The sequence below is a fragment of the Corvus moneduloides genome, chromosome 11 (assembly GCF_009650955.1).
Source record: "Corvus moneduloides isolate bCorMon1 chromosome 11, bCorMon1.pri, whole genome shotgun sequence".
NCBI classification, from domain to species: Eukaryota; Metazoa; Chordata; class Aves; order Passeriformes; family Corvidae; genus Corvus; species Corvus moneduloides.
In genome coordinates, this window is record NC_045486.1 from 2157010 (window position 1) to 2182090 (window position 25081).

General features: G+C 48.9%; 1 protein-coding gene across 12 annotated transcripts in view; it reads right to left on the reverse strand.

Moving 5' to 3' along the window:
• The window catches only part of ITPR1 (inositol 1,4,5-trisphosphate receptor type 1), a 160341-nt gene that overhangs the window by 38171 nt on the left and 97089 nt on the right, over window positions 1–25081 (reverse strand). For 6 of the 12 annotated variants that reach the window (XM_032121349.1, XM_032121350.1, XM_032121348.1 and 3 more), the window contains 6 exons: window positions 22726–22761; window positions 21150–21200; window positions 17643–17775; window positions 16817–17007; window positions 3107–3287; window positions 2253–2506 (listed from right to left, as the gene is read on the reverse strand). In XM_032121349.1, coding sequence (XP_031977240.1) covers window positions 2253–2506; window positions 3107–3287; window positions 16817–17007; window positions 17643–17775; window positions 21150–21200; window positions 22726–22761 — 846 coding nt within the window. The remainder of the gene's footprint in view (window positions 1–2252; window positions 2507–3106; window positions 3288–16816; window positions 17008–17642; window positions 17776–21149; window positions 21201–22725; window positions 22762–25081) is intronic. The other 6 variants (XM_032121355.1, XM_032121358.1, XM_032121356.1 and 3 more) reach the window with 2 other exon arrangements.

Consider the following 25081-nt stretch of genomic DNA (forward strand, 5'->3'; position numbering starts at 1 on the left):
TCCCAGTCCTTGCATTCATATGGAGAGGGTACTGCAGCTCCTCCAGCCCCATGGAGGGCTGGAGGGAACAGCATCCACACGGAGCAAACGGGCTGTATCTGGGAAGGGAAGGACTGACTGATGCAGAGGGCACAGCACTGCAGCTGCCTGAGCATCCCAGAGACCTCCTCCTCTGACACACAGCAGCTCATCCTGCATGACTTGCAGTTCCCTGTGTTTGCACATCAGCTCCCACAGCTGCCAACAGCCTGGAAAAGCTCGGTGTGCCCAGCCCACAGCTGCACTGGGCAGCTGATCCCAACTCACTCCTCATTCAAATATAACGTGCAGTTCTGGGACACACACAGACTCCAGGAGAGTCCCTCCTTGTTCCTTTAGGCAGCGAGTCCTCTGGCACTGCTGCAGGGAGCTCAGCTGCATGCACCAGCTGCAGACACCAAGATTTTGGAGGATCAGACACTTCTGCCTCCCCTTCAGGGCTGAGGGAGAAGGACAAACCTCGAGGCAGGCAGTCAGGCAGCAAGAGGATTACACTGGAAAAATTGTTCTGCCGCCTTTTTTTTTTTTTTTGTTAAAAAAAAGAGAAATCCCTTTTTCTCTCAGAGCTGACTACGACTACCTGCTGTTTGGGAAATCTAATTGTTCAGGACAGGGAAGAGCTCAGGCCAAGTCTGTGCACTGGCTGGAATTCAACTGCGCTCCTATAGCTGCGGGTGCCTCGCCAAAGGCAGCAGCGGATCCTGTGCGTGCGGTTTGGAATCGTGCCACAGGAACCGCCGGCCTGCTTGGCTCCGACACCGCCAGCGGCAGGAAAACCCTCTGACAAAACACACATCAAAGAGCTCTTTTTCTTAAAAATGAGGGAATGGCTGATGTATATAACCTGGGCACTCAGAGATGCTCCCAGAATGCCAGGCTGGAGCACGGGGACAGTTCCATGCAGCTGTGATCCCACGTGCTGCCGGGACGTTCCCGCTCAGAGGAAGCGATTTGGCAGCTCTGCAAAGCTCTCACGCAGGGTCCCACGCTCCTGCCGGCCAGGGAACAATGTGCAATCAAGGCAATTATTACTCTTTATGAGGGCATTTAGCACATTGTACAGCACCTCACCAGCTTCTCGATCCCAACCCAGCAGCAGTGGCTGCGCTGAACAAAAATCATCTGAATTGCAGCCCCTCTGTAAGGGGGAATCTGCTCTGGGCTCCCTGGAATTCTACAAACACATCCCAGGACAGCTGAGGCTGCCAGGACCTTTGGACACTGCAAACTCCAGCCCCTGTCATGGGGCAGCCAGAGCACAGCCTGGCCCCCTCCTCTCCACATCCCCCATCAGGTGTTTGCACAAATGGTGAGAGATCCTGAGCCTTCTGCTCTCCAGCCTGACCTCTCTCGGCTCCCCCTGCCTCTCCTTACCCATCAGTCATCTCTGAGACTCCCTGCTGGACGTGGGAGTCCAGGACTGGAGCCAGAATTCCACATAGAGCCTGGGGCATCCAGCTTGTTTAAACGCACATCCAGCTTGTTTAAATGTTTCCCATCCCAATTCTCCACCACGAGTAAGTCTCCCTTGCTCCAGACCTCACCAGGGTGTCAGGGATGTAGGGTTGGTGAAGGCCAGTCTTACCAGCGAAGAGCAAAGTGAAGGTGGCACTGAGCTCCCTGACCTTCTCCACGTCCTTTGGCACCAAGGACTCCGCCCATTCCACAGCAAACCCCCCCTCTCCCTAATTCCTCCTGTGTGGACACAACTTAGAAACCCTTCTTGTCCCTCAGCAGATTCATCTCCAGCTGAGGCTTTCCCGACACCTTCACCGTGTGTTCAACTCTAGGCACATGAAGAGATCCATGAAAACCCAGGAGAACTTGGTCACTGGAAAGTTAAGCTTGAGGAACCAAAGTCCCAATGCCCTCTTCATTTTCCTACATGGTTCTTCTTTCTTTCCCTCCCCTCTCAAAAGCAAATCAGCAACTTTACAGTACAACACTTGCTTGCTTTCAACATATACTCTTTAAAAACCCCAAGAAGTGTTGATCCCACCACCTTTTATGCACCTTTCAAAGACCACTGGATAACTGGACTTCCTCATATCAGTCCAGCAAGGTGTAAGTACTTTTTTTTGGATTAACTTCAAGAGCAAAGAGAATAATTGGTCACATAATCCATTTAAAGAGGCCTGGGATTAGGGATAATGGTGTGGCAGCAGTGAACGCACAAGGCACCCTGAGCACACCTGCCCGGAGCCAGGCGGTACCTGCAAATCCCGGTTGTGGTTTTCGCAGAGCAGCTGCAGGAAGCGCAGGATGGGCTGCATGATGGAGATGACAGCACTCATCTCCAGCTCGTCTTTGCTCTTGTCTGCCGCAGCCTGGGCTCCCTCTCCCGCCGAGTAGTGCTCCTCGGGGTCGGCCTCCCTGCGGTACGTGTTGTACGCCTTCCGCGTGGCCGCAGACGCCTCCAGCAGCTGGTCCCGCACCTCCTCCGTGATCTGGGTCATGGGCTCCCTCACTACAACACACAAGGACACATCTCCCTTAGGGAAGCTGGCTAAAGGGGGCCAGGAGATCTGTTCACACGTGCCCACGGCAGCTTCACCCGCAGGCCCAGCTGCTGAGCAGCAGCTCCCTGGTGAGTACGTTTAGTGTAGGTGAGGGGCTCGTGTCACACTCTGCACCTTGTACACCAGCCACAGCAGGGTTATAAATTCGGGGATTAATTGGTTAGGGCACACACATCTAGCACTAGCCAGAGTTATGGTAAAAGGACCTGCTTCAGAACAAAATTAGGATTTCTTCACTTATTGTTAGAGAAGGCGCTGACCACAACCCACAGTCTAGGGTCGTTACTACGGATCAGATTTGGCCAGCTTGTCACGAGACAAGGCAGCAGACTCTCAGCTCAGAAAGACTTTTCCTCATTTCAATAGCACAACCTCACAAATAGTTGAAGAGGGGATGAAGCTCTTGAAATCCCGAGCCAGGGCACCACTGATCTCTGAACTTTGCTCTGTGGGATCAGAGATCAGAGCATTATTGCATCAGTTGAAACGAGTTCAAAACACACTGTACTCCCCCCTGTCAGTTCAGAAAGGGAACGTCTGAGGATTACCTCTTTTCCTGTTGGGAACATCTCTGTCTGAGTCTTCGTCTTTCTTTTTGTTTCCTAAGTCACTGGTGTTGACTGTGACAGTTGCCTTGATTTCCTGCTGTGCCACTTTCATGCGATCATAAAAAACCTTAAAGAACTTCTCGGATTTCTTATCTTCCGTCAGCCGGCAGAAGAAGGAATGCTACAAGAGAAAAGGAAGAGCATCTGTAGCTCCACACACAGGTCTGAACCCAGACAATTCCACCTTTCTGCACCGTGTGGTATCCTGCAGGACCAGGAGCTTCATTAGTCGTCAGCAAATTGAAACTCACAGCAACGGAAACTTGTAGTTTATTGTAAGGTAGCCCCAGTGTCTCAGCTTTGTTAAACCCCTCATTAACAGCTTCAAATACAGATTTAAAGAGAAGTGAGGGCAATAAATCACACCAGCCTGATACACTTGGGCAGCACACCTCACTTTCAACAAGGGAGATAAGGTAAGTACCACGAATTAAGGAGAAGGGAATTCCCTATAATTTGATTCTCAGTTCAGAAACAAAAGGGTATGAGCAAATTACAGAGGAGGAAGAATCGTCCTGCCTTCCCACCCTCAGATCCAAGGGACTGTGACTCAACACACAACAGCCAATGTTAATCACAGTCCAAAAACGTACAAAACAGGGTGATGCCGTGAGGGACATCTCCTGCTGAGCTTCCCTTGCCCTGCCTGCAGCAGGCTCCTTAAAACTCCTTTTAGTTCCCACTCCAATATATCTTTAAGTGACAGAAAAACTCAAAGCACTACTTTTAAGAAGGTTTATTACTCTTCTTCTGCACATATGTGCATAGAGACAGAAAGTTCTCCCTAAAATCGAGGAGAATACAAATCATGTACAGGTCAAGAAGGAGCCAACACAGTGAGTGATCAGACAACTCTTGATGAAACCAATATGCTGTTACATAAATCAGGACCAGAGCTTAAACACGACTGAAGGATGAACTTGTAAGTGGGTCACCTTATGCAGAGCATTATGAAATTAGTTAGCATTCTGCAGCGGCTCGCCAGCCAACAGCTTTACATGATGAATAGGAATGAAGCCTGATTTATTGAAAAAACAAATTAAAATGGGAATAGCAATATATCCTGCCCGCTCCGCTGTGGAGCACACGGGGCCGTGGCTGCTGCTGCCTTTGATCACTCCCCAGCAGCTGCACCGAGAACACACGGAGTGACTTTGAACACTCCCAGAGTTGTGTCTTTGATTACAGGCAGAGCAGGAGTGTGGCTATTTAAAGAACGTGGTCAATATTCACGAGATATCCCTCCCACCACTGCAGCACCTCCCACCTGCCCTCGGCACCTCAGGTAAACTCCTAGATTCTGTTTACTGCTAGTGATTGAGAGAGAGGAGAGAAAGGAGAACAACCCAGGACAGACATCCCAAATCCACAAAGACAGTCACAGCAGTACCCCCTCCTGAGACCCACCCACAGAGTGCAGCAAAGCAGAGGTGCCAGAGCACTGCAGGACATGCCCTCTGCCCAGTGCTGGGCCTGTGATGTGCCACCTGGTGATCTGGGTGCCCAATTCATTTATTAGTATTGGTACAGTAAAAATAAAATATCTAATCCAAGCCTTTATACCGACAATTTGAGTGTTTTCTCATAATGTGTTCCCATGGCTCTAAACTGAAAGAGGGCTGATTTAGATTAGATATATTCAAGAAATCCTTCCTGGTGAGGAGGGTGAGGCTAACCAACAACCAAACCCCTCAATAACTGGGTGGTTGAGGCAGCCAAGCCTGAACTAACTCTGTTACTTGGTGGCTACACAGACAGAGAGAAGAGTTTGGATCTGAGGAGCATCTTGCAAATTTCACTCTACCAAGATTACAAATAGTAACAACAACAAAAACAACAATTTACAGATAGACCAGCAGAAGCCACGGGCTCCAGAAAGGCCAAGCACTTTCTGAAAAATCCCACGATTTGCACATCAGGCAGCGATGGCCGTGACCTGGCTGCCACATCTCCAGAGCCCAGACAGAAGGAGTTTCCCTGTGATGAAGCCGTGCTGAAGGAAAAGCCTTTTTTTAATGAATCACACTAAAGAAATACCTTTTATGAGAGTAATTACTGCTTGCTGACAGACTTGATTTTTGTCGTCTTTTCAAGCTTCTTAACTGAGTTTCCACTGCGCTTCAGAGAAAAAAAAACCCAAATGAAAGGAGCATTTCCAGTAAAGCTTTTTGTGCATGCTGTGCATACACTGAAGGGGTGTCACCAAATGATTGTTTCAGTTTAGGTCAGGATGCCTAACACCTTCACACATATGAATCAACCACATGCCAGCTCCCAAGATACTGTATTTTAAGAGGTGTGATCTTGCAAGTTGCGCTTGAGCAGGTAACGGGTGGTGATAATTATGACAGAAATCCTAAAATTTTATTTACAGATATAGCCTCAAAGAAGAAAGTGGAGAAATCTCCCTTTTTAAAACGGAAATCGAGTGGCCATTTTAGAGCACCGTCTGCTGGGGTCCTGGCTTGTGTACAGACACCATGGAACCACAGGCTGCTGAAAGAGCAAGTGTGGAGGAACAGCCAACCTCCACACTCCTGTGGGATTTTGAGGAAGAGAGCTTTAAACATAGCCCTGACACTGCAGCATCTGACACCAGCCATCCCTGAGGATCCAGTCACCATCACGCTGGGGCTTGGGAGCTCCTAAAAACCTACTGCAGGGCAGGGAACTGTGTCCCATAACAAACCAGTACAGGCTGTGCCTGGCTGTCCCAGCATGGAAAAGCTGTCTGAGAGGTAGTGGAGATACAGCTCCATCTGGTACTGGAGACACGGGCAGTGAAGGCAAGAGAGAGATTTGTGACAAGGGCATGGAGGGACAGGACAAGGGGAATGGCTTCCCACTGCCAGAGGGCAGGGATAGATGAGATTTTGGGAAAGAATTGTTCCCTGGGAGGGTGGGGAGGCCCTGGCACAGGGTGCCCAGAGCAGCTGGGGCTGCCCCTGGATCCCTGGCAGTGCCCAAGGCCAGGCTGTACACTGGGGCTTGGAGCAGCCTGGGACAGTGGAAGGTGTCCCTGCCCATGGCAAGGGGTTGGAAGTAGATGATATTTAAGGTTCCTTCCAGCCCAAATCATTCTGGCACTCTTACAGAGTGCTAAACTCATGCAATATGAAACTGCATTTTATTTCAACCCTGCATTGTTAATGTCTTTTAAGTCATTGCCCCTGGACAGGAGCCACGGCAGGGCCACAGCAGCTCGTGAGGTCTGCCCCATGCTCTCAGGCTCAGCAAAGAGCTTTAGGAGTGCCCACGGCTCAGGGAAGCCCAGCAGATCTCCAGAGCACAGCAACCTCCCGAGCAAATGAACCGCGGCCGCTCTGAGGCGACAACGCCCGAGATAATGGCATGGTAATTAATTAATTACACAGCCACAGAAGGAAACCCAGACCCACCCCACGTGACAAGCACGAGTGGCTGACAGGACAGATCCTCACTCACCGTGAGCAAGGACACCGCCACAGAGCTCTCCAGCACTTCTGAGGAGGAAGCAACCACCACCTGCACACATTCATTGCTTCAAGGGGATGGAAGGAGAATCCAGCACAGGCACCACGTCTGCAAAGCAGCCACACCACTGCTCCTCCTGACATCCAATTAAAGTACCACAGAGCAGATCAACTCCTAACACCAGATACCAGCAAACTTGTGGAGTAACTTCTTCCTTTCCCACTCCATCACCCAACTCTGCTCCTAAAGAATTCCAGCCAGAAGCCTCATGCACAGCAGGACATCCCCCTTACACCTCTGCCCCTCCAGTGGATCCCCCCTGGGCCAAAGGAGCTCGGTACATAAATACCATCATCACCTATGACTCTATCTCCTGCTCCACCCAACACATGCAGAAGCAAAGCTGCAAACCCAGAGATGGATTTCTCTGGAGAAGAAATTGAAGGCCAAGTTTCTATTGCAGCACCTTGACCAGCTACAGCCTGGCCCACCCTGGAGCACCAGCAGCCCCTCGAGCTCCCTCACCAACTCAGCCTGTGTTCCATGGGTTTTTTTTGAGAAAAGAATCCTGTCTTTCTTGAGAAAGTGTCAGAGATGATGAACTGTGTCTGTCTGTGGTCTATTCCAGTGGTTAAAAACTGTTAGAAACATGTGGTTAAGCTCTTTTTTACGTCACTAACTTCCAGTCACTCATTTTTTTAAGTTTGTGTCTCTTCTGTAGTTATTCCCAGGAACTTGGACTCCCCTTCTGACTATTTACATACTCTGTGAAATGTTTACCTAACGTTCCGTGCTAAACTGAAAATACCATTTTTGCTTGCTGGCTTTTTATTCAGCATTAATATCATCTTCTGTGGTGGGTATTTTTTGGCATGTTCTTAAATATTGCAAATCATTAACAAGCTGGATTGTAGAACCACATTAAAAAAAAATAAATCAGCAAAGAACAGGCACATTTCCTGGCATTAGCACTTAATTCTGAGACCTTTGACATATGTAATATACATAATTTCTAATGATGAGTGGAAGAGAAGCTCAGCTAACTCCCCAGCAGTTCAGGGGGGCGGGATTATGGAGGCAGGATAACCACAGGGGAGGGACAAATGCTCCTTAACGTGTCTCTCATACCAGCAGTTGGTAACAAATTGGATTTTAGCCAGCAGAACTGACATCTGTCCTTCAGAGAGTGAAACCATAAAGCACAGCAGTCTGGTACCTTTGTGCAAGGTGTACAGAGGACAGACCCAGGTAAGTAATCCACTATAAATGTAACTAATCCACAGTAAATTTAATGATGAGTGAGCTTGTGCCCAGTGTAGGATTGTTAAATGGGAAAAGAAACCAGGCAGCAGCTGAAGGCAGCTGATTTCTAGCTCTTGCCTCTGAAAGCCTCGCCAGTTTGGCTGGTGTGTGCTGTCCCCTTTACTGGGAACACCTTTCCCTACCCTGTTACCTGGCTCTGCCCCGAAGTCACGGCTGTTTTGCCAGCCAAGAAAAGGAGCAACAGTTGGATTGTGTCCCATGGAACAGCTTGACTTTCCACCCCAGACTAGTTCCGGGCTGGGCTGTCTGATCCTGTGAGGAACAGCACCAAAACCCAGCAGCGAGCCCTGGGTTTCAGCAGGCTCTGCACAGCCGTGTTTGCTCCCCACGAGGGCTGGCCTGGCCTGGGGCTGCCTTGGCTGCAGGAGCCACTCCGAGGTTGCCGTCAGCCCACAGAGCTCGGAGCAGTCCCGGGGCCGCACCCTCCCAGAGCTGTTTCATCAGCTACGAAGCCCTGCCAGACCATCCCAACACATCCCAAAGAATTCCCCAGCAAAACAAGCTTTTGATTACCAAGAAATCAGGGAAAGCAAAGCCCCAGCAAACACCTCACCAATTAAAGCAAACTGCTGTCGTCTCCTTCCCCATTTCTCTAATGCCAGCGCACAGAAAACACCCCGTGAACTTGGCGAGCCAGGGACATTTCAGAGAGGAAAGTCCCTCCAGAAAGAGGAGAAAGCTCAGCAATCTGGCTTAAACTCAGGACATTTTATTCCAACACTAGAGAGAAATCACTGCAGGGACCTCAGCTCGCTCGGGTTATCCGGCCAGCACGAACTAATGCAAAACTTGTGTGCTACTTCATCTCTGCAGGAAGAGTTTGCCACCCCCAGACGAGTTCTTAGAGCTGGACTACTTCAAACAAGCCACATTTTAAGGGGAACTGCACTAACACAAGCACTGACTTAAGCTCAAATGCCAGCCTTCTACATTCTGCCTAAACATACTGCGAGGGCTTCTGCTGCAGAAAATTCCAACCCAACTTTGCTTTCAGTCCCTCCTCATTTATTTATTTTAAATATCGCTAATCCCTCTCTCTCGAAATCTCTCTTACGTCCTGGCTCGCTGGAGATCCATCACTTTGGGCACGAGTGATGGATATCATTAGTCTTGCATAGCTTAAGGAAATGGCAGCTGAAATATTTCACACTGAACATACTTCACAGTTTGAAATAAACCCATAAGGAAAATCTGCCAGAACACCTCAATTGCCTGTTTTTTTTGCAAACTGTAAAATAAACTTTGTCCTGAAAGCAGAAGGAGGACTTCCCAGCTCTATTTTCCACAAATAAGACAAACTCTCCCTGCCATGGGCATCCACTCGGCATCCTGCACAGCTCTGCTCTTTGTTGGGGGTTCTGCCCACCTTAGGGGGGAATGTTTTCTGGGGGTGATGAGTGTACAGATCCTGACCTGTGGAAATGCTTGTGTGTCCCAACCAGCTTTAAATGAGACCAGCAGCACAACCACACCAGGAAGAGCCCTCGTATCCTACCTGTTCTCTTTCTGCAACACCCAAAAATCTTGATGCAACTCAAAGTCATTTCACAGAGGAAAGCAAGAACAAACCTCACAGAGATACAGTTCCCTCACACCCTTCCAGAGCCAGTGTGAGCCCTTGGAAATATGAGGTGACACTGGTGGTGAGGGCACAGTGGGGGAACCACAAGTATAAATGTGACTGTGGGGTCTGGGCTCACAGATGGCCTGGGGAGCATGGGAGACTCGGGGTCTGCCTTGCTGTCAGCACAGAGCTGATTTGGGTTCCTCCTGCATCCCTGTGGGAACACACAGTGCTGGGTCACTCAGCTCAGCCATGGCAGCAGCATGGATCCCATTCCCCACGGCAGGAGCACGGATCCCACTTCCCCACCGAACCGGCGAGCGCTGCGTAGGTGTGAGAAACAAGGAAGTTTGCAGACTCCCCAAAAGAAAAAAATAAAAGTGTAAGATCTTCTTGAGAGACAGAGGAATTAAAGAAAACCATAGCAACAAGTCAGTCCACCTACCCAAACCACCCACCCACCACCAGTTTCATTTGCTGACGCACTTCAAAAACAAGCTGGCTCCTACCCGCTCTGGAAGGTGAGCAAGCCCTGAGAGCTCATTAAATTCCCTTCTCAGCTACTCTTGTGTGCCTGCAGCTAGTGAGCAAGTGGGATATAAATAGAAGTTATATAACAGCGCTTTGTTGATTCCTGTGCTTACCAAAAAAAAGGCAGCATGACCTTGTTTTGCTGAATAGCTTTGCCTCTGCCTGCTCGGGGAGGACTTTAATCCTGCTAGGGATCGTCTTGAAAGTTTATGTTGGACGTGGATCCCGTGGAGAGGAATTGGGAGAATTACTGATTTATCTCCCTGCTCCTTGCAGGACCAGGATCCCAGTGGAATGCTGAGAGGATTGCCACAGAGGAAGTGGTACCCAAGCATGAACAACACAAGGCCACCGCGACACAGCTGAACCCTGAGGCAGCACCTCTTCTCCTTTTTTTCCACCTACACTGCTCAACCGCACAGACGGGCACCTCAAAACCCAGTGGAAGACTTCCCTTTGGGAAAAAAGACTGGAAGATGTTCTGCTGCAGGAACACTGATGGCCCAAACACACCTCAGAAAGCAGCAGGAGCTGCAGCTCAAGTGGAAAGTCGAGGTGGTATCGTTACCATCTCACCTCATCCACCCTCAATCTCACCCGTGCATTCCAGTGCCCTGAAAGAAAATGGAATCTCCCCTGCAGGAAGGATTGCTCACAGTGCATTATCAGAGGAGCTGGACTGTTCTGAGCATGATGGTATCCAACAGCTGTGGGACACTGAGACTTCACTGTGCTAAATACATTAAAATATACTCCAAGGAGATGGGTGTGCTCCTACAGGCTTGGCAGCCCAGTCTCCTCACAGGCTGTGAGGACAGAGCATCAGGACAGAGGTTTCTTCATGGCTACTGCAGGCCCTATACTTTCCTTGGAAGGCAGCTGCACTATCAAGGAGGTCAGGATTTGCACAAAGTTTCCTTTCAGAGAGGGCTCTTTCACAAAAGGACAAGATCTCTGCCCACAGTTGATGATGCAGGTCCTTATCAACGTTTTTTTTTTTTATGTGATGTTCGTAACATACTCAGAATGTAAAAAAAAAACCCATATGGTGTATTTTACCTTGAGGAAAAACACATTAAAACAGTGAAAGACACAGGTGATTGTTTAACACATTCCAAGAGCTTGCTTGGCTGTGCTTTCGTTTCCTAAACAGGCATCACTAAAACAATGAAAAAAAAAAGATATAACATCCTGTATCACAGAATTCTGCCTGTCAGAAACAAAAAAATTTAAGACTTCTTTTATCAATGATCAGAAGTTCTCAAGTGCTATTTACAGAAGTTTAGTGACCCAACGACATTCTTGCCTCTGAAGCCTTTGCTTTATATACAATTGTCTGTGCTCACTGATATCTGTGACTGCTGCAAATCTTGAAAGAAATAAATCTGATTTAAAAACTCCAAACCACAAATTAAAGCACTATTGTGTCACTAAGCCTACATTTTATCCCACCAGTACTCCTGTAACGTTTTGCAGAGTTTTCCCCTCATTTTGCAGGGCAGGTGCAGCCACATAAAAAAAGAAACGAAGTGTTCCTGCAACCAAACAGGACATTTTGGCCACAGTACTTCACAGCCAATGCTACAATGAGCTCAAGGACATAAACTTGTCTTGAAGTCTCTGCTCTCTCCAACCCAAGGGCTCCAGTGGCTGGTACCCCCCAGTGGGCTTCCCTGGGTCTCCTGAGTGCCAAAACCACAAAGAACTGGATAGCTCTGCATTCAATTCCTTTTGTGCACCAATCCTGCAATTATGAAATAACTATCAATCATCCCTGGGCAGTCCGAGGCACAGAAAAGGAGACCACAATTCACCCTGGTGGGGTTTCCTCACTGGTGGCAAAACACGAGGAAAAATGTTGAGAAATGTCAACTGAGTCTGAGTGCGGAGCAAGACCAGGTTGGGATGGGAGAGTTGTGTGAGTCCAGGCCAGAATTTCCTACCAAACCTGACGGATGAGGAGGTGGCTTCTGGGATTTCTGTGTCCATGGCACCTCTTCCACAGGCAGCACGGCCACAGCCCCCAGCCCCACAGAACACTCAAGGGAAGGCACACAGATCCTCTGGGGAGGCTCAACCAACAGCTCTGGAAGTTCAAACAGCTCAAAGCCACAAGCTTTTTGCACAGTCACATCTCAAAGGAGCCTCACATGCTCACGGTGAGCTCCAACCCACCATTCCATACAACATGGATTCACTCTTGCCATGCTGTGATGGAGGCACAACTCTCCAGCTCACCACCTGTCTCGAATCAGGGTGGCCCCTGGTCCTCATCTCACACCCAGCTGCTGGGGAGAGGGGGCTATGAAGCACATCCTATCATCATCCTCTGTGCAAGAGCAGCAACTCTGCTCAGATGCCTTAAAGCCAGGAGCAAATCTCACTTCTTTCCTGAAAAATAATCACCCTTTCCTTGTGTGCCAACTCCCATCACCCCACCCTCTGTGTTTGCAGCCCACCTTGGGGGACAACAATGGACAAAGGGGAACAAAGGCACCACCAGTCTCCGAAGTGGCAGACGTGCATTGTGTCACCTTGGGGCAGCACTTAAAAACTGCCTGAAACAACCAATGTCGTCAACCTCATTTTACCTTCCCCTGCTGAAAGCACCAACATGTGCGTGTGGGTAATTTGTCACGCAAGCTGACTTTTGAGAAGATCCCTAATTAAAGGAGCAGAGTCTCCATGGAGAGGTGTTATGTAAGGGACTTTACTTGCCATTAACTTCCACCGACCAAGAAAACCCGAAACGCAGCGGAGGTGAGGCAGAGTAGCGGCACGTGGAATTTTTACTGAGCAGACAAGAGACGAGCGTTGCAGGACGAGTCCTCAGCAATTTCCTGCACTGTCACTCATGTGCCAAGGTTGCTGCACCAGAGGAAAGCCTGGCCGTGCTGCCACACGTGTGGGAAGGGATGGAGCGTTCATCCCTTCCCAAGGAGACGCAGCTCCGAGTGCCCATGAGCACCAGCACCCACCAGAGCATTCCTTGCTCTGGGGAAGGGAGCCCAAGGCAGCACCAGGACAGCAGCCAGGCACTGGCACCCGGGGAGCAGGGCAGGCTCAGCCCTCATCCTCCGGAGCAGAGCTTGGGGCAGCCCCGGGGCTGCTCAGAACCACTGAGCCAGCGCTCCCCTGGGGGATGCTCAGGGTTATATAAATTAATAAAGGGGTTGATGTAATTTGCAGCTCAGTGAGTTGCAGCATTTATCAAGTTAATTTGTTGTCTGGTGCTGACCCCGTGGTTCCACCTCTGCTTCTGTCTCCGTGCAAACGAGGGCAGGCCTCCCACTGAAACCCAGGGCTCCTGCTGAGCCGGAGTGACGAGCTGAGCTCACCAGGCACAGCCACCACAAGGTCACCACCATCCTGCTACCAAAGAACCTGACAGTGCTTCTAAGTTAATTCCAAAAGCTAAACCCCAGAAAGTTTCTACCTGGAGAGCTGGAAGTGGGCAAAGACCTTCTCAGAAGAGCTCATTTGCCACATTCACATTCACCCCTGCAGCAGAACGTGGAGCAGCGTGGGATTCACTGTGCCACACATCACCAGCTCAGCCTCCTTCCTGAGGTGAACCAGGAACGTTTTCTCTTGTCCTGCTTCTCCCCCACATTAATTTTCTTAACAATAAAAAATCCCTCCTGCCAATTACAATAAGGAACCTTTCGAGATTTGCTTTTCTGCTGGAGTTGGCAACCACCTACTTTGCCTACCCTTAATACTGGCCCTGCCTGTACCTAATGAAACAGCAACACCTATTCCAGTTATCCCTTCCCAGCATCATGGGGATCTGTTCTCCCACGGAAGCTCATGGGAGTTACCTGGGAACTCCCATTATTAACCGTATTACAATCAACATGTGCAAGTTCTTGTGTGTTGGTACAAACCTTCTGCTTCACTTCAGGCTGAATCAATTTCCCTTGTGAAAACCTGGAGTTAAGAAAATGCCATGCAGGGGTGACACGTTTCTGGCTTTGCTGCCAAAGAGCCTTTTTTACATAACCTGTCCCTATCCCACCACTTTCCTATTCTCAAAGGCCTGCAGACAGAGGCAATTGAAGTTCAGCAGAAATTATTCAAACTGAGCACAGAACAAACTTGTTTGGGACACTATCAATCAAAAGCTGCTTAAAATAACCAAAAAATTTGTGAAATGAAGATAAACTCTGTTAGACCTCAAAGACAAAGCTGGCTGGTTTGGCTAGGTCATCTTTCCCGACGACAAATGCATCTGATGCAAAATGAACACAGTCATTAGTCCAGAGACTGAGGATGACTCTTCCACTGGCATTTGCTGGAAACTGCAGAAGAACTGCAGAAAAGCCACTCTGAGGTTGCAGAGATTGCCAAGCCCTACCTACCCACTCTGCAAAACTTACCAAAAGAACACAGATTACAGAAAGACCGGGATAAAACACAAGGAAAGTATTGGGTTCATTTTCCTAAGTGCATCTAGTTTCCACAAGCAGCCAAATTTTGCAGAGTGTTTTGTAAAAATGAATTCCTGCTAAGGGGAGACCATCACTTTGCTGCACTCAGTAAATCTTCACTGTGTCATAGCCAAAGGCTGCTATACAAAACCCATCAGCTTTGCAGATTATCAAGTACCCACACAGCTCTCCTGAACAGCTGGGCTGCACCCAGGGCCCTCTGCATTTTGAGCCATTCTTCCTACATGGAGACAGCAAAGCTTGATTACACGAGTTCACTGTCTCAGGATACCAGTTTAACTTGGCCATCACACCACTCAGCAACTACCCTGGGAGACACAGCCCCGAACTGATGATTTTACTGAAGAGCAAGCCTCCACCTTCGCTTTGATTCCCAGCGTGGAGCCAGCTGTTCTCCCAGAAGTTAAACTTTGTGGCTGGTGTTTTCCCCATTGGAGTTCCACTGACTTGGCTCTCTAAAGCCCTACTGAAGCTCAGAGTGCTGAGGACGTGCTGTTCCCGACTGCCACTGCCAGTGTCCCGCAGGCCCCCATGTGCTGGAGCCGCTGCAAGGCACCAGAAATCCCTCTCCCTACCACCAGTTTAACCAACGTGGAGGAAAGCCACAGACCATGTCTGCGCACTGATTATGCTCCTTTTTTGCCACGAAGTCCATGGAGTGTTCTTGCATGGAATATCCACATCCCAACGACTCCATGGGATATTTTCAATAACATCCCATTTGAGCTTTGCATGCATGAGTAAGAGCTGCTGGGTGTGTCTGAGCCCTCAGAGCTCACAGCTGTAGGCATCACAAGTCGTTTGGTCCCGAAAACATTCTGCACTTAAAAGCAGCCCACACTCCAGCAGAGCCCCCTCCCAGCCCATCCCGCCGGAGCACGCAGACGCACCCGGGGACTGCTGGCTGCCTGGAGTCTACAGACACCTGCCAAGGACTTATTCCTGAGTGGGAAAGGGTGGAAAATAACCACTCTGGGTTGTGGAAGCACATCTGTAGAGGCTGGAGTGCAGCAGGACCTGGCAGGAGTGCACGGCGCAGGGCGGAAGCACCACTGCCCTGAGAGCCATCATTCCTGACCACAGGGCTGTTCCACAGCCGCCCAGCTCCCGGTTTCAGACAGCAAATGAAAATGAAACTATCTCCCTTTTGGGCAAAGAAGGTGTCTTTGGAGATGGACTGCAGATTTTCCTGTTGATTTTCACTGGGTGAGCTAAGGAATCTGCTTCCAGCATGGATTTGTGCACAGTGGGAAGTGACTTTGCTCAATCCTTTAGCACTGGGGTCCAGCACAAGCAAAGGATCTCTCCCCGTCAGGCTGGTGCTGAGTTTGTTTTTCCTTCCAGCATGACAATGCAAGGTTACCTGAGGCTCCCCGAGAGCTGTAAAGATGAAAGCTCAGCTTCCGCTACATTAGAGAAGAGCAGGAAATTTAAAGGCGTGACTGTCCCCCAGGAATGTTAATCCTGTCACTGCAGTTTAAGGTGACACAGGATTTTCAGCACTCAATTTCCGCTTTGTCTTTTGCACAGAAGTTTCATTCCAGAGCTTATACACAGGGGAATAAGGAGGGTACTGACTACAGAGACACACTGAAGGAGCCCAGAGACATTGCCTGTCCTCTCAAGGGAAGCTTGCATCGACACAGGAGGTGCTGCTGTAGGGATCTACTGTGTGCTTTAACCACAACAGTCAGTTATAACTGGCCAGGACTCAGCCCCACAGACAGATTGCAAACACAACACGTGCAGAGCCAAAAAAATAAGATATCGCATACTCAATCATCTTTGTATGCAAGTTTTGCTGGAATAAGGTTTTACTTTCCATTTGGAAGAATGTAAGAGCTCGTTGGTGTGTGTTCATTAATCCACACCAGGGACAATTTTCATTTAGGAGAATCTAATCCTTACTGAAAACATGGAAAGGAAGAACAGTGAGACTGCAGGAGAGCAGTGGTGGTCTGGAGTTTACCATACACTTATTTCAAATTCCAGTCTGAAATTTAACAGCTCATTGTAAAAGTCCCTGAGCACACTGCAGTTGCTTAAGTTATTTGTAACAGCAGTCAGTAACTTACCTACAAATCTGTTTTATTATACATTCCTCTATATTGCCCTGGGAAAACACCTCAATTACCCAGTGCCCATGCAAACATTTAATAAGTTCACTTTTGCATGGCAGACACTAATATTTCCCTTAATTACAGGTCAAAGATCATTCAGTCATTTCCCCTCCCACCTCCTTAACCCTCTCAAATTTCCTGGATTCCATAAAAACATTTCCCTTCCCGACACGGTTCAGTCACAAGACAGAGTTTTCCATTTCCCTACCTGTATCGTGGTGTTCCCACCTTCCAGCAGGGCAATGGCCAGCAGGATGCTCTCGTGGAAGACTCTGTCACTGGTGGCATTCATGATGAGATCTATGACCAGGTTGGAAGCACCTTCTTTATCCAGGTGACACTGGACATCTGCCAGGCTCATCTCCCCTCGGCTCATCGAGCTCGACCCGGAGCTTCCTCCTATAAAGGTGATCATGAGAAATAGGTTGGCACTGACCCCAGGGGGATGGCAAAGCCAGGCTGGACAGGGCTTGGAGCAACCTGGGATAGAGGAAGGCATCCCTGGCTCATGGCAGGGGTTAGAACAGGATGAGTTGTAAGGTTTCTTCCAACCCAACCCATTCTGCGATTCCATTAGTGACTTTTCTAGCAACGGCCTCAAATTACATAAACTTCACTGTATAGCTGACTTCAAATGGAATTTTTGCCCATCCTACCACACAAACTCTCAGCAATACCACAAAATGCTTTTGTTCCAGACACAGTTAGTAATCTGACATCCTTACGGGCACATTTCTTAGACGTTATTGCAAACATTAAATTGATCAGTATTTCCAAGTACATTTATTCAAAGCAACGTCACAAACGTCAAGCCAACCCAAGGCAGTCACTGGAAAGTACAAAGAGCTCTGTCTGCTAGTTTTGTCCTCAACTGCAGTCACCCACGTGGACAGTTCTACTTTTTTTAGGAGTTCAGAGGAAGAACCGTGAGGGAAAAACATCCTGATTTCAGCTGTGAGGTGCTGATTTGCCAGGAATACAGAGCCCCAGAGCATGGGAAGGGCAGCCCCAGGGGTGAGCAGAGCATGTCCTACCTCCCGGGCCGGCCTTGCCGGAGCCGCCGGCGGACAGGGGCCCGTTGCCGAAGGTGGTGAGGCTCTCGCGCCGGCCGGCCGCTCGCACGTTGCCGTAGTAGCGGTTCACCAAAACCTGCCTCAGGGCCTCGCCCTGGAGTCAAAGAGCAGAAGGAAATCAGGATGGGAGCTCCGCGAACAAAGCAACCACCCATGTTCATTGGCAGCAGGGCTGCTGTTACCAGTACCCTTCTTGTGGTGAGGGAGAGGGGAATGAAACCCTGGAGAGTTGGAAAAATCCACCGAGCAGCTCCCAATGTGCTGGGGCAGGCTGCAACACAGAGGGGTCTCACGGGGCTCAATAAGATGATGAGTTCCCCCATGCAGCACAGAGACAGCTGCAGCTTAGGTTTTGCATAAAGCTTTCTAGACAGATTTAATTTTCAGAAAGTTTTGCTTTAATTAAGTTCTATTGTCTCAGCCTTAAATGCAAGAAAGTTGCATCTGTACAGCACCAACACAAAATCAAGAGGTGGATTAGAGGAAGAGGAACATTGGAAATGATTCTGTGAGGAGCAATCCCATCTCCTCACACCTCTCCTGTTTTGCGATCCCACCAAGCCCCTAGGGCTGTGTGCTCTGTTGTCCCTCCAGCAGCAGCTGACATGATCCACCAGCTGCTGAGCGGAAACCCGAGCGATCCCGCTGGATCCCGGCTCTTTGTTCCCTGCTGGCAGGTGCCCGAGTCACGCCAGCCCTCCCATCCCATCCCAGCACACAGCAGGTCCTCACATAACCCCAAATCCTGGGAGCACCAGGAGCTCCGGCACAGCCCCCAGCACGAGCCAGCGGAGATCCAACATCTCCAGGTGGAACGTCACCCCACTGCTGTCACTTCAGCCTTCACAGGAATTCCCAGGAATTCGGGGAGCCGGACAAAGCCAGTGGCACTGCCAGCGGCGACAGCACACAAACACCGCGTGGGGATTAAGGGATTTTTGTAAAGTCTTTGTGCACAAAGGAAAACGGGATTATTGTCACCAGGAGCTCCTGCCCTGCTAACGGCAGCGTGGTTACAGCAGCACCTTCCCAGGACAGTGCTGCAGAGGGGAGGGAGGGGCTTTTCTGGGGATTCAGAAAATAGACAATAATTAAAAAAAAAAAAAAAATTGATCTAGCCAAAAATAATTTCATGTTAAAAATATGTCCAATGAACTAAAGCATGTTATTTTTAATTCTATTCACAAAACTTGTGTTTGTCACTGATTTTCAGTTGTATTTCAAATTAAATTGGTTGTCTGACTACAGATTCAAGATGGCATTTAATACATTAGCTGTCATAAAAGTGAAGTCTTTTCAAACTTTCACAGGAGGCCTTTAAAACACAAGTAAATGGAACAACATAAACGTGCATTAATTGGCTTGTACAGAACTCCAGCCCTGCTGCAGTCCCACTGATTTGATACACAGCTGGCGCTGAGAGGGTCACTTCAAGAAATCCTTATACCCCAAAAGAAAAAAGACAAAAGCCTGTCTGATAATCAGGTTCTTCACCAAATTTCAGAAATCACTTCCACAGGGAGAAGCCCAACACACGCCTGGAGCTGGCAAGGGATCTCTGCCCTCCCCACAGGGCTGGGGCTCAAGTCAGGGCTCCCACTGCCACCCTGTCACCACAATCCAGCAGCACAGAAATGGTTCCTGTGGATTATCAGTGTGAAAGCTGCAGCACGGGAGCTGCATTTTATGGGATCAGATGGGGAGGGAGCAAGTGTCAGGGAACAGGATGTAAAGTAAACACGAAGTCAGTGTTCCAACCAGCTGCTTCCAAAAGCTCCCAAACAATAGAAAAAAAAAGGGAAATTCCTGTGGAAGCAACAGCAGAAGGAGATGAGCACTTCTTCAAGGGGCACAGGCTTCCCATCACCACTTGGGCCAAAGAGTGAACATGTGGGACAGGCAGGAGACAGCTCAGAAGCTCCAGCAAATTCCCGTCCCAGAGGAGCTCCTGTGACTGCCAGCAACATGAGAGTGTTTAGCACACGAGGCAGTGCTGTACCCACCTCTCTGCTCCCAGCCTGGCAGGTAGGGGAGGCTACATGACAGAACAAGGCCAAGCCAGACAGAAAAACCCTGAACTACATCTTCCTTGTACATGTGCACCGACTAGAAAGGCAGCTTGACACCCAGATGGGCCCTAGGACACAAATGGTTACAAGGGAGCTCTCACATTAGCTTTCTCCTCCTCTGTTGAACTAACTGGCAGCCATTGTGTCAGCTGGCATTTAATCAGTAATTTCTACCACTTACTACACAGATAACACACAGCCAGCCTCAAGAACAGCTGCTCAACAAACTCCACCTTGCCTGAATTCAGGAGGGCAACCAAAGCTCCTGGAGCTGCCCCCAGATTCTCCTTCTGGCCCCTTGTGGAGCAGGAAGTGATTTCTATTCTATGGTCAAAATAGTTGGGGCGAGCGGAGAGCTGACCAGGACAGACCTGCAGCACCTCTGGTGTCTGTAGGTGCTGTGTATCCAAAACAAGACAAATCACCAGAAAATACAAGCAGGAACAAGTATCAAGCAGTTGCTTCTAGTCAGAGTGTGCTGGTCCATGGTTTCCCAGGTCTGGCAATACACAGTCAGCAGCACTTCACATTCTAACTGGGAAGAAAAGCTTTAGTTCCCACAAATTTATCCAAACCCATGGTATCAGCTAAGAAAATATGAGCATGTGATCAAAGTAAAAGGGAGAAAATATAAGCGGTATTTAAGAAATGTTCTAATTAATTCAGCTGCAGTGCTTGGCTCCAGAACAGCTCTTTAACCATCCTGTTAGTGCTGTGCACCACTTTGATGAGGGCAGTGTGCAAACAAATATCAGATGTTTGGCAGTAACCAGAAAAATCAAATATGGTACCTAGAAAAAAACCCAACAGTGTCCAGTTTCATCTGCATTCACCACCAGGTAAAGTAAGAGTGAGTCACACAGAACCATCACTGTACATGTACCAGCAATGCAGATGCAACACACAACTCTAACCGATATCAGAAACCTGTTACAAGCTTTAAAACAGAGCACCTTTGATATTTTAGGGTGAAGCAGTTGTAAGTTGCTGCTGTTGTGTTCCCAACTGCAAGAGCAGAAGAAATGGAGAAAGGGACCAACGATGCTGATTGTGCAGCTTGGCTGGGTACAAAGGGGTGGTGTGGCCAGAGGAGCCAACTCCATGAGCACTGATTAATGTCAGCCCACGAGTGTCACCACCCAAGGGCAGTGTTCTGACAGTGTGAATGGAGCACACCAGGGCCTGAGTTTAATTCGGAGCAGCCAAGCACTCGTCCCTTCCATGTAACCCCAGAGAAGGGCTCCAGCACCTCATGCTGTAAATATGGCTCATTTTTTAGATCTTCCAAGAGCCCAACAGCCAGCACTTAACCCCACAAGCTCCTTACATGACTTAGGCTTCGCTGTTTACAAGGGAAAGGTAGAGATTAGTTCTGAATGTGCTTGACTGCTGTACATACCCTTCTATGGTCCTCCAGTTGCCTCTGTGGTAGACTTTGATCAAGCTCCTGCTGTGCGTGCAGAAAGTTCATTTTAAAGCAGAACAACACTCAAGAGACACCAACATCTTGGCACTCAGGGGAATATTGGGGAAGTCACAGCTCGATGCAACAGGGGGAGATGAGGGAGATGGACTCACAAGCCATCGAAACAGGACACCTGCCCTCTGCCAGCCCTGACCCCTCTGCTCTGCCACCCTCACACACCCCCCTGGCATGCACGTGTGCCAGCAGTCCCGGGTTCTGAGGAAACACAACGTCTGTCTGGTGTCACAGCTCCCAGGGACACACACAGGTTTTCGGGGAGCTCAGCCCACGCATGCCCATGCACAGACACAGATACACCCCCCCAGCCCACTGGACACACACTCTGGGGGTGAGGGGCTCCAACACATCCCACCGTGGTCACTGAAACTCATTTGAGACGGGGGAGGGCCTTTGGAACAGCCTGGGGGGCTCCCTTCCAACTCAGGGACGTCAGTGGGGAGTCACTGAACAGAGCCCCTTGGCACGTGCACGTTTCCCAATCAAATCTCTCCCATTTCAGACATTCATTTTCAGGAATGCAACTCCCACTTTGCAAAGCTGAAGCACATTGAGGTTTTGCTGCTTTAAAGCATCTGAAAAGGTGTAGAATAACTGTTCTACACAGGGACCCAGCAGAAACCAGGAGCCATCTCCCAAACATCTCAAATCCATTTGATGACCACTCAGAGTTTTGGGTTACATTTAAACACTGTTCCACAAAAATTACAAATACAAAGGTCTAAACCACCACAAACATTTCTTTTTCTACATGATTTCACATTTATAATCTTCACAGCTCAGAGAATCAACACTCTCCCAGATTTAGACTTCCATGCTGTTTCACTTAGGTTTGCACTGATTTGGCACCAGTTGTACAATGGACCAATGCCATGTCTGGATGTCCCATGAATTTCAAAGGAATTTAAGATTTGATAAATTTTCCTGCCTTCTTTTTGGCAAATAATCTGCTTTATGCACATAAAGGACATGTTCCCACATATCCAGTTCCCCTAAAACCAGTGACCTTGACAATATGCAGTGATCCTGATCATCCACTGGGCCATTTTAAATGGGACACCAGTTGCTCTGGAGTTATGAAGCTCCCATTAACAACTTCTGACACCTCCCTTTCTTTTAAGCATTTAAGTTTTTAAGTACATGAGGCAAAGGGAAAACCAAATTCTGCATTGGGGCCAAAATGAAGTCTCATTTTGCCAATGCACGAAAATTTGAGAGGAGACCTTTCCCAGTGCCACCCTTAAAGCATAAGGGAAATGGCTGAAAGGAACAGACTTAGGATGAGTTTACTTTTTTTTTTTTTTTTTGTGTTTTCAGACTACCATGCTGATGCTGTATCGGATTAAGGGACTTCAACAAATCTGCTCATTTCCACTGTCTAACACCACGCAGGAACACACATTTCACAGGGGTTTTTACCAACAAGACACTCCACTAGGACTACTGAGACACCAATATTTGTGTGCTGTACAAATATAGGTGGCTGACACACCTCTACAGGGCTCTCCGTTTCTGGAGCTTGCGGCAGCTAGTTGAAAGTAAAATGCAGAAAAATTAGTCATCCCTCCAGAATCTTTCATCCCAACAGCAATCCAGTGGTCAACAGTGAAGGGAAGGGAGCTGGCAAAGCACTTGACTTCAGCTGAATCATCACAAATGAATTGTAGCTGTAATTACTGTTTACACCCTCCCACCCTGCTCCTGAAAGGGCCACATTTGGAAAATTTTGCAGGTATGCTTTGAACATCCCAAACTGCTCTGCATGAACTCAGAGGCACAAGCAAAGAAATGTAATTGCTGGTGCCCAGAGCACTTTTGGGGACCACACGCCCAGGATCCGTGACTGGAATGTTGCACATCCATCCCAGTGGGGAGGAGGAGGAAGCCAGGGCTGCGTATCACAAAGGCAGCAGCCTCATAATTTTAGTTTAAAAAAAATGTATTCTGTGGATTCTCATCTATAAACATACTCTTCTCATGATGAAAGAGATAAGGTACAGCACCAAACAGGAACAATGAAGTAAGGGCCTGAATGGTGACAGCTTTTTAAATTTAAAATGCTGATCTTCAACTGGAACAGATGAAGACAAGTAACTTTTATCTAGCTGAGCACAGACACACAACAGAGAGGTGAACATTCAAACTCAACTGCTGATTTAATTGTGGGGAAATTGCTGTAACTTCCCAGGAGCAGACACCAGGAAATAACACATCCACAATCCTGTAACCCCAAACTGAGCCACGCACTCATGGCCACGTCTGCCCAGAGGCCGCAGGGATGGACAGACCAATGGAGCACAGACTGGGAGAGCAAACCAGGATCTGCTGCAGCCTGGGGAATGCCCAGCAAAGGGAGAGGGAGGCCACAGATCCAGGAGTAGGGATAATGAGACTCCACTTCCCAGGAAGGAGCCCCAGGAGTGAGCGCTTCTTCCGCCGTGCTCCACGAGCAGGGGCTCCTTGGCCAGGAAAAACCCTTCTCCATTCTCCTCCTAAGGGACTTTACTCCTGGCCAGCTTCCACGGCCTTTGGTAGTCGCTTCCTTGCATTGTCACCACTCCTGGACACGTCTCAAGCATGCAAACTCCTTCTCTGGCCAAATGGAAGCCGTGAGGACTTAATCCAGAGGAGCACAAGTGAGCAGGAAGCAGCTCGTTCCTGCAGAGGAACACACCGTCCCTGCCCTGCCCGCTGCTCCCAGGCTGCACCCGTGTCAGGTCATGGGGAGCCTGGGCACATTGTTCTGACTGCAGCACTGCCTGGGGCACAGGAAACATCCCTGCCTTCTCCAGGAGCCAACAGCAGCAAGGAAACTGGGCCTGTTCCCCTGCAGGGGAAATGAGGTCCCTTCCTCCAGGGGAGGGGAGACTGGAGCTGACAGGTCAAGTGGACATGACTGCTGGACTCAGGATTCCAAACAAAAGTTTACTTCTGGCACTGGCAGAGGTTTCCCAAAGAAACTGGATGATTTTCCATCCCTTCAAGTGTTCAAGGCCATGCTGGATGGAGCTCTGAGCAACCTGGGCTAGTGGAAGGTGTCCCTGCCCAGGGCAGGGTGTGGAACTGGATGAGGTTTAAGGTCCCTCCCAACCTAAACCATTCTGGGATTCCTGGGCTGATAGCTTGACCCCATTTCAACCAAACATACGTGTACATTTTGGGGTTGAAAAGCAGCACAGATGAAGAATCAGCACAGAATTAGTTTGCTCTTTCCCAAGCTAAAATTACATATTCCAGCTCACAAATTCCTGTGCCTTCCCTCTGTGGCACAGACAGCACACCAAAGCCAGCCCCACACACTGCCCCGGGCAGTGCCTGCTGTGGATCATCCACAGCAGCACAGCCCTCAGCAATCTTCCAGTAAGAATATAAACTCCAAATCCTGAAATCATTATTCTCTGAGTCAAAAATGGGTTCAAATAGCAAAGAATCATTGAGCTATTGTTGCTGTGCTACACTTTGCACTCTCCTGTGTGCTGCAACAGCAAAGTATGACCTTATGCTTTACAAGGATTGAACAGGGTGGGAGAGCAGCCCAAAGCAGTAACTGTCCAAGATTTCTTGTGCCTCCATATATTTCAGCTCTCCAGCTATATAAGAAAGTGATAGTTTAGGGGGCAGGGGCAAGTTTGTGGAATACGAAACACAGCCAGGTGAGCAGCAGGATGCAGTGGACAGCTCTTAAACCAGAACCCAGTGGGTGGCCAGGTCAGAGTCCAACATCTGTGCTTTTTACAAGCAGTAGGGAAAGGTCCTTTCAACTTGCTGTGCAAAGCCTGTCTTCCTTTGAAGTTTCCACTCCCCCAAGGCTGGCCAATAAACCACTCCTCATGAGCCATGACTGGAGA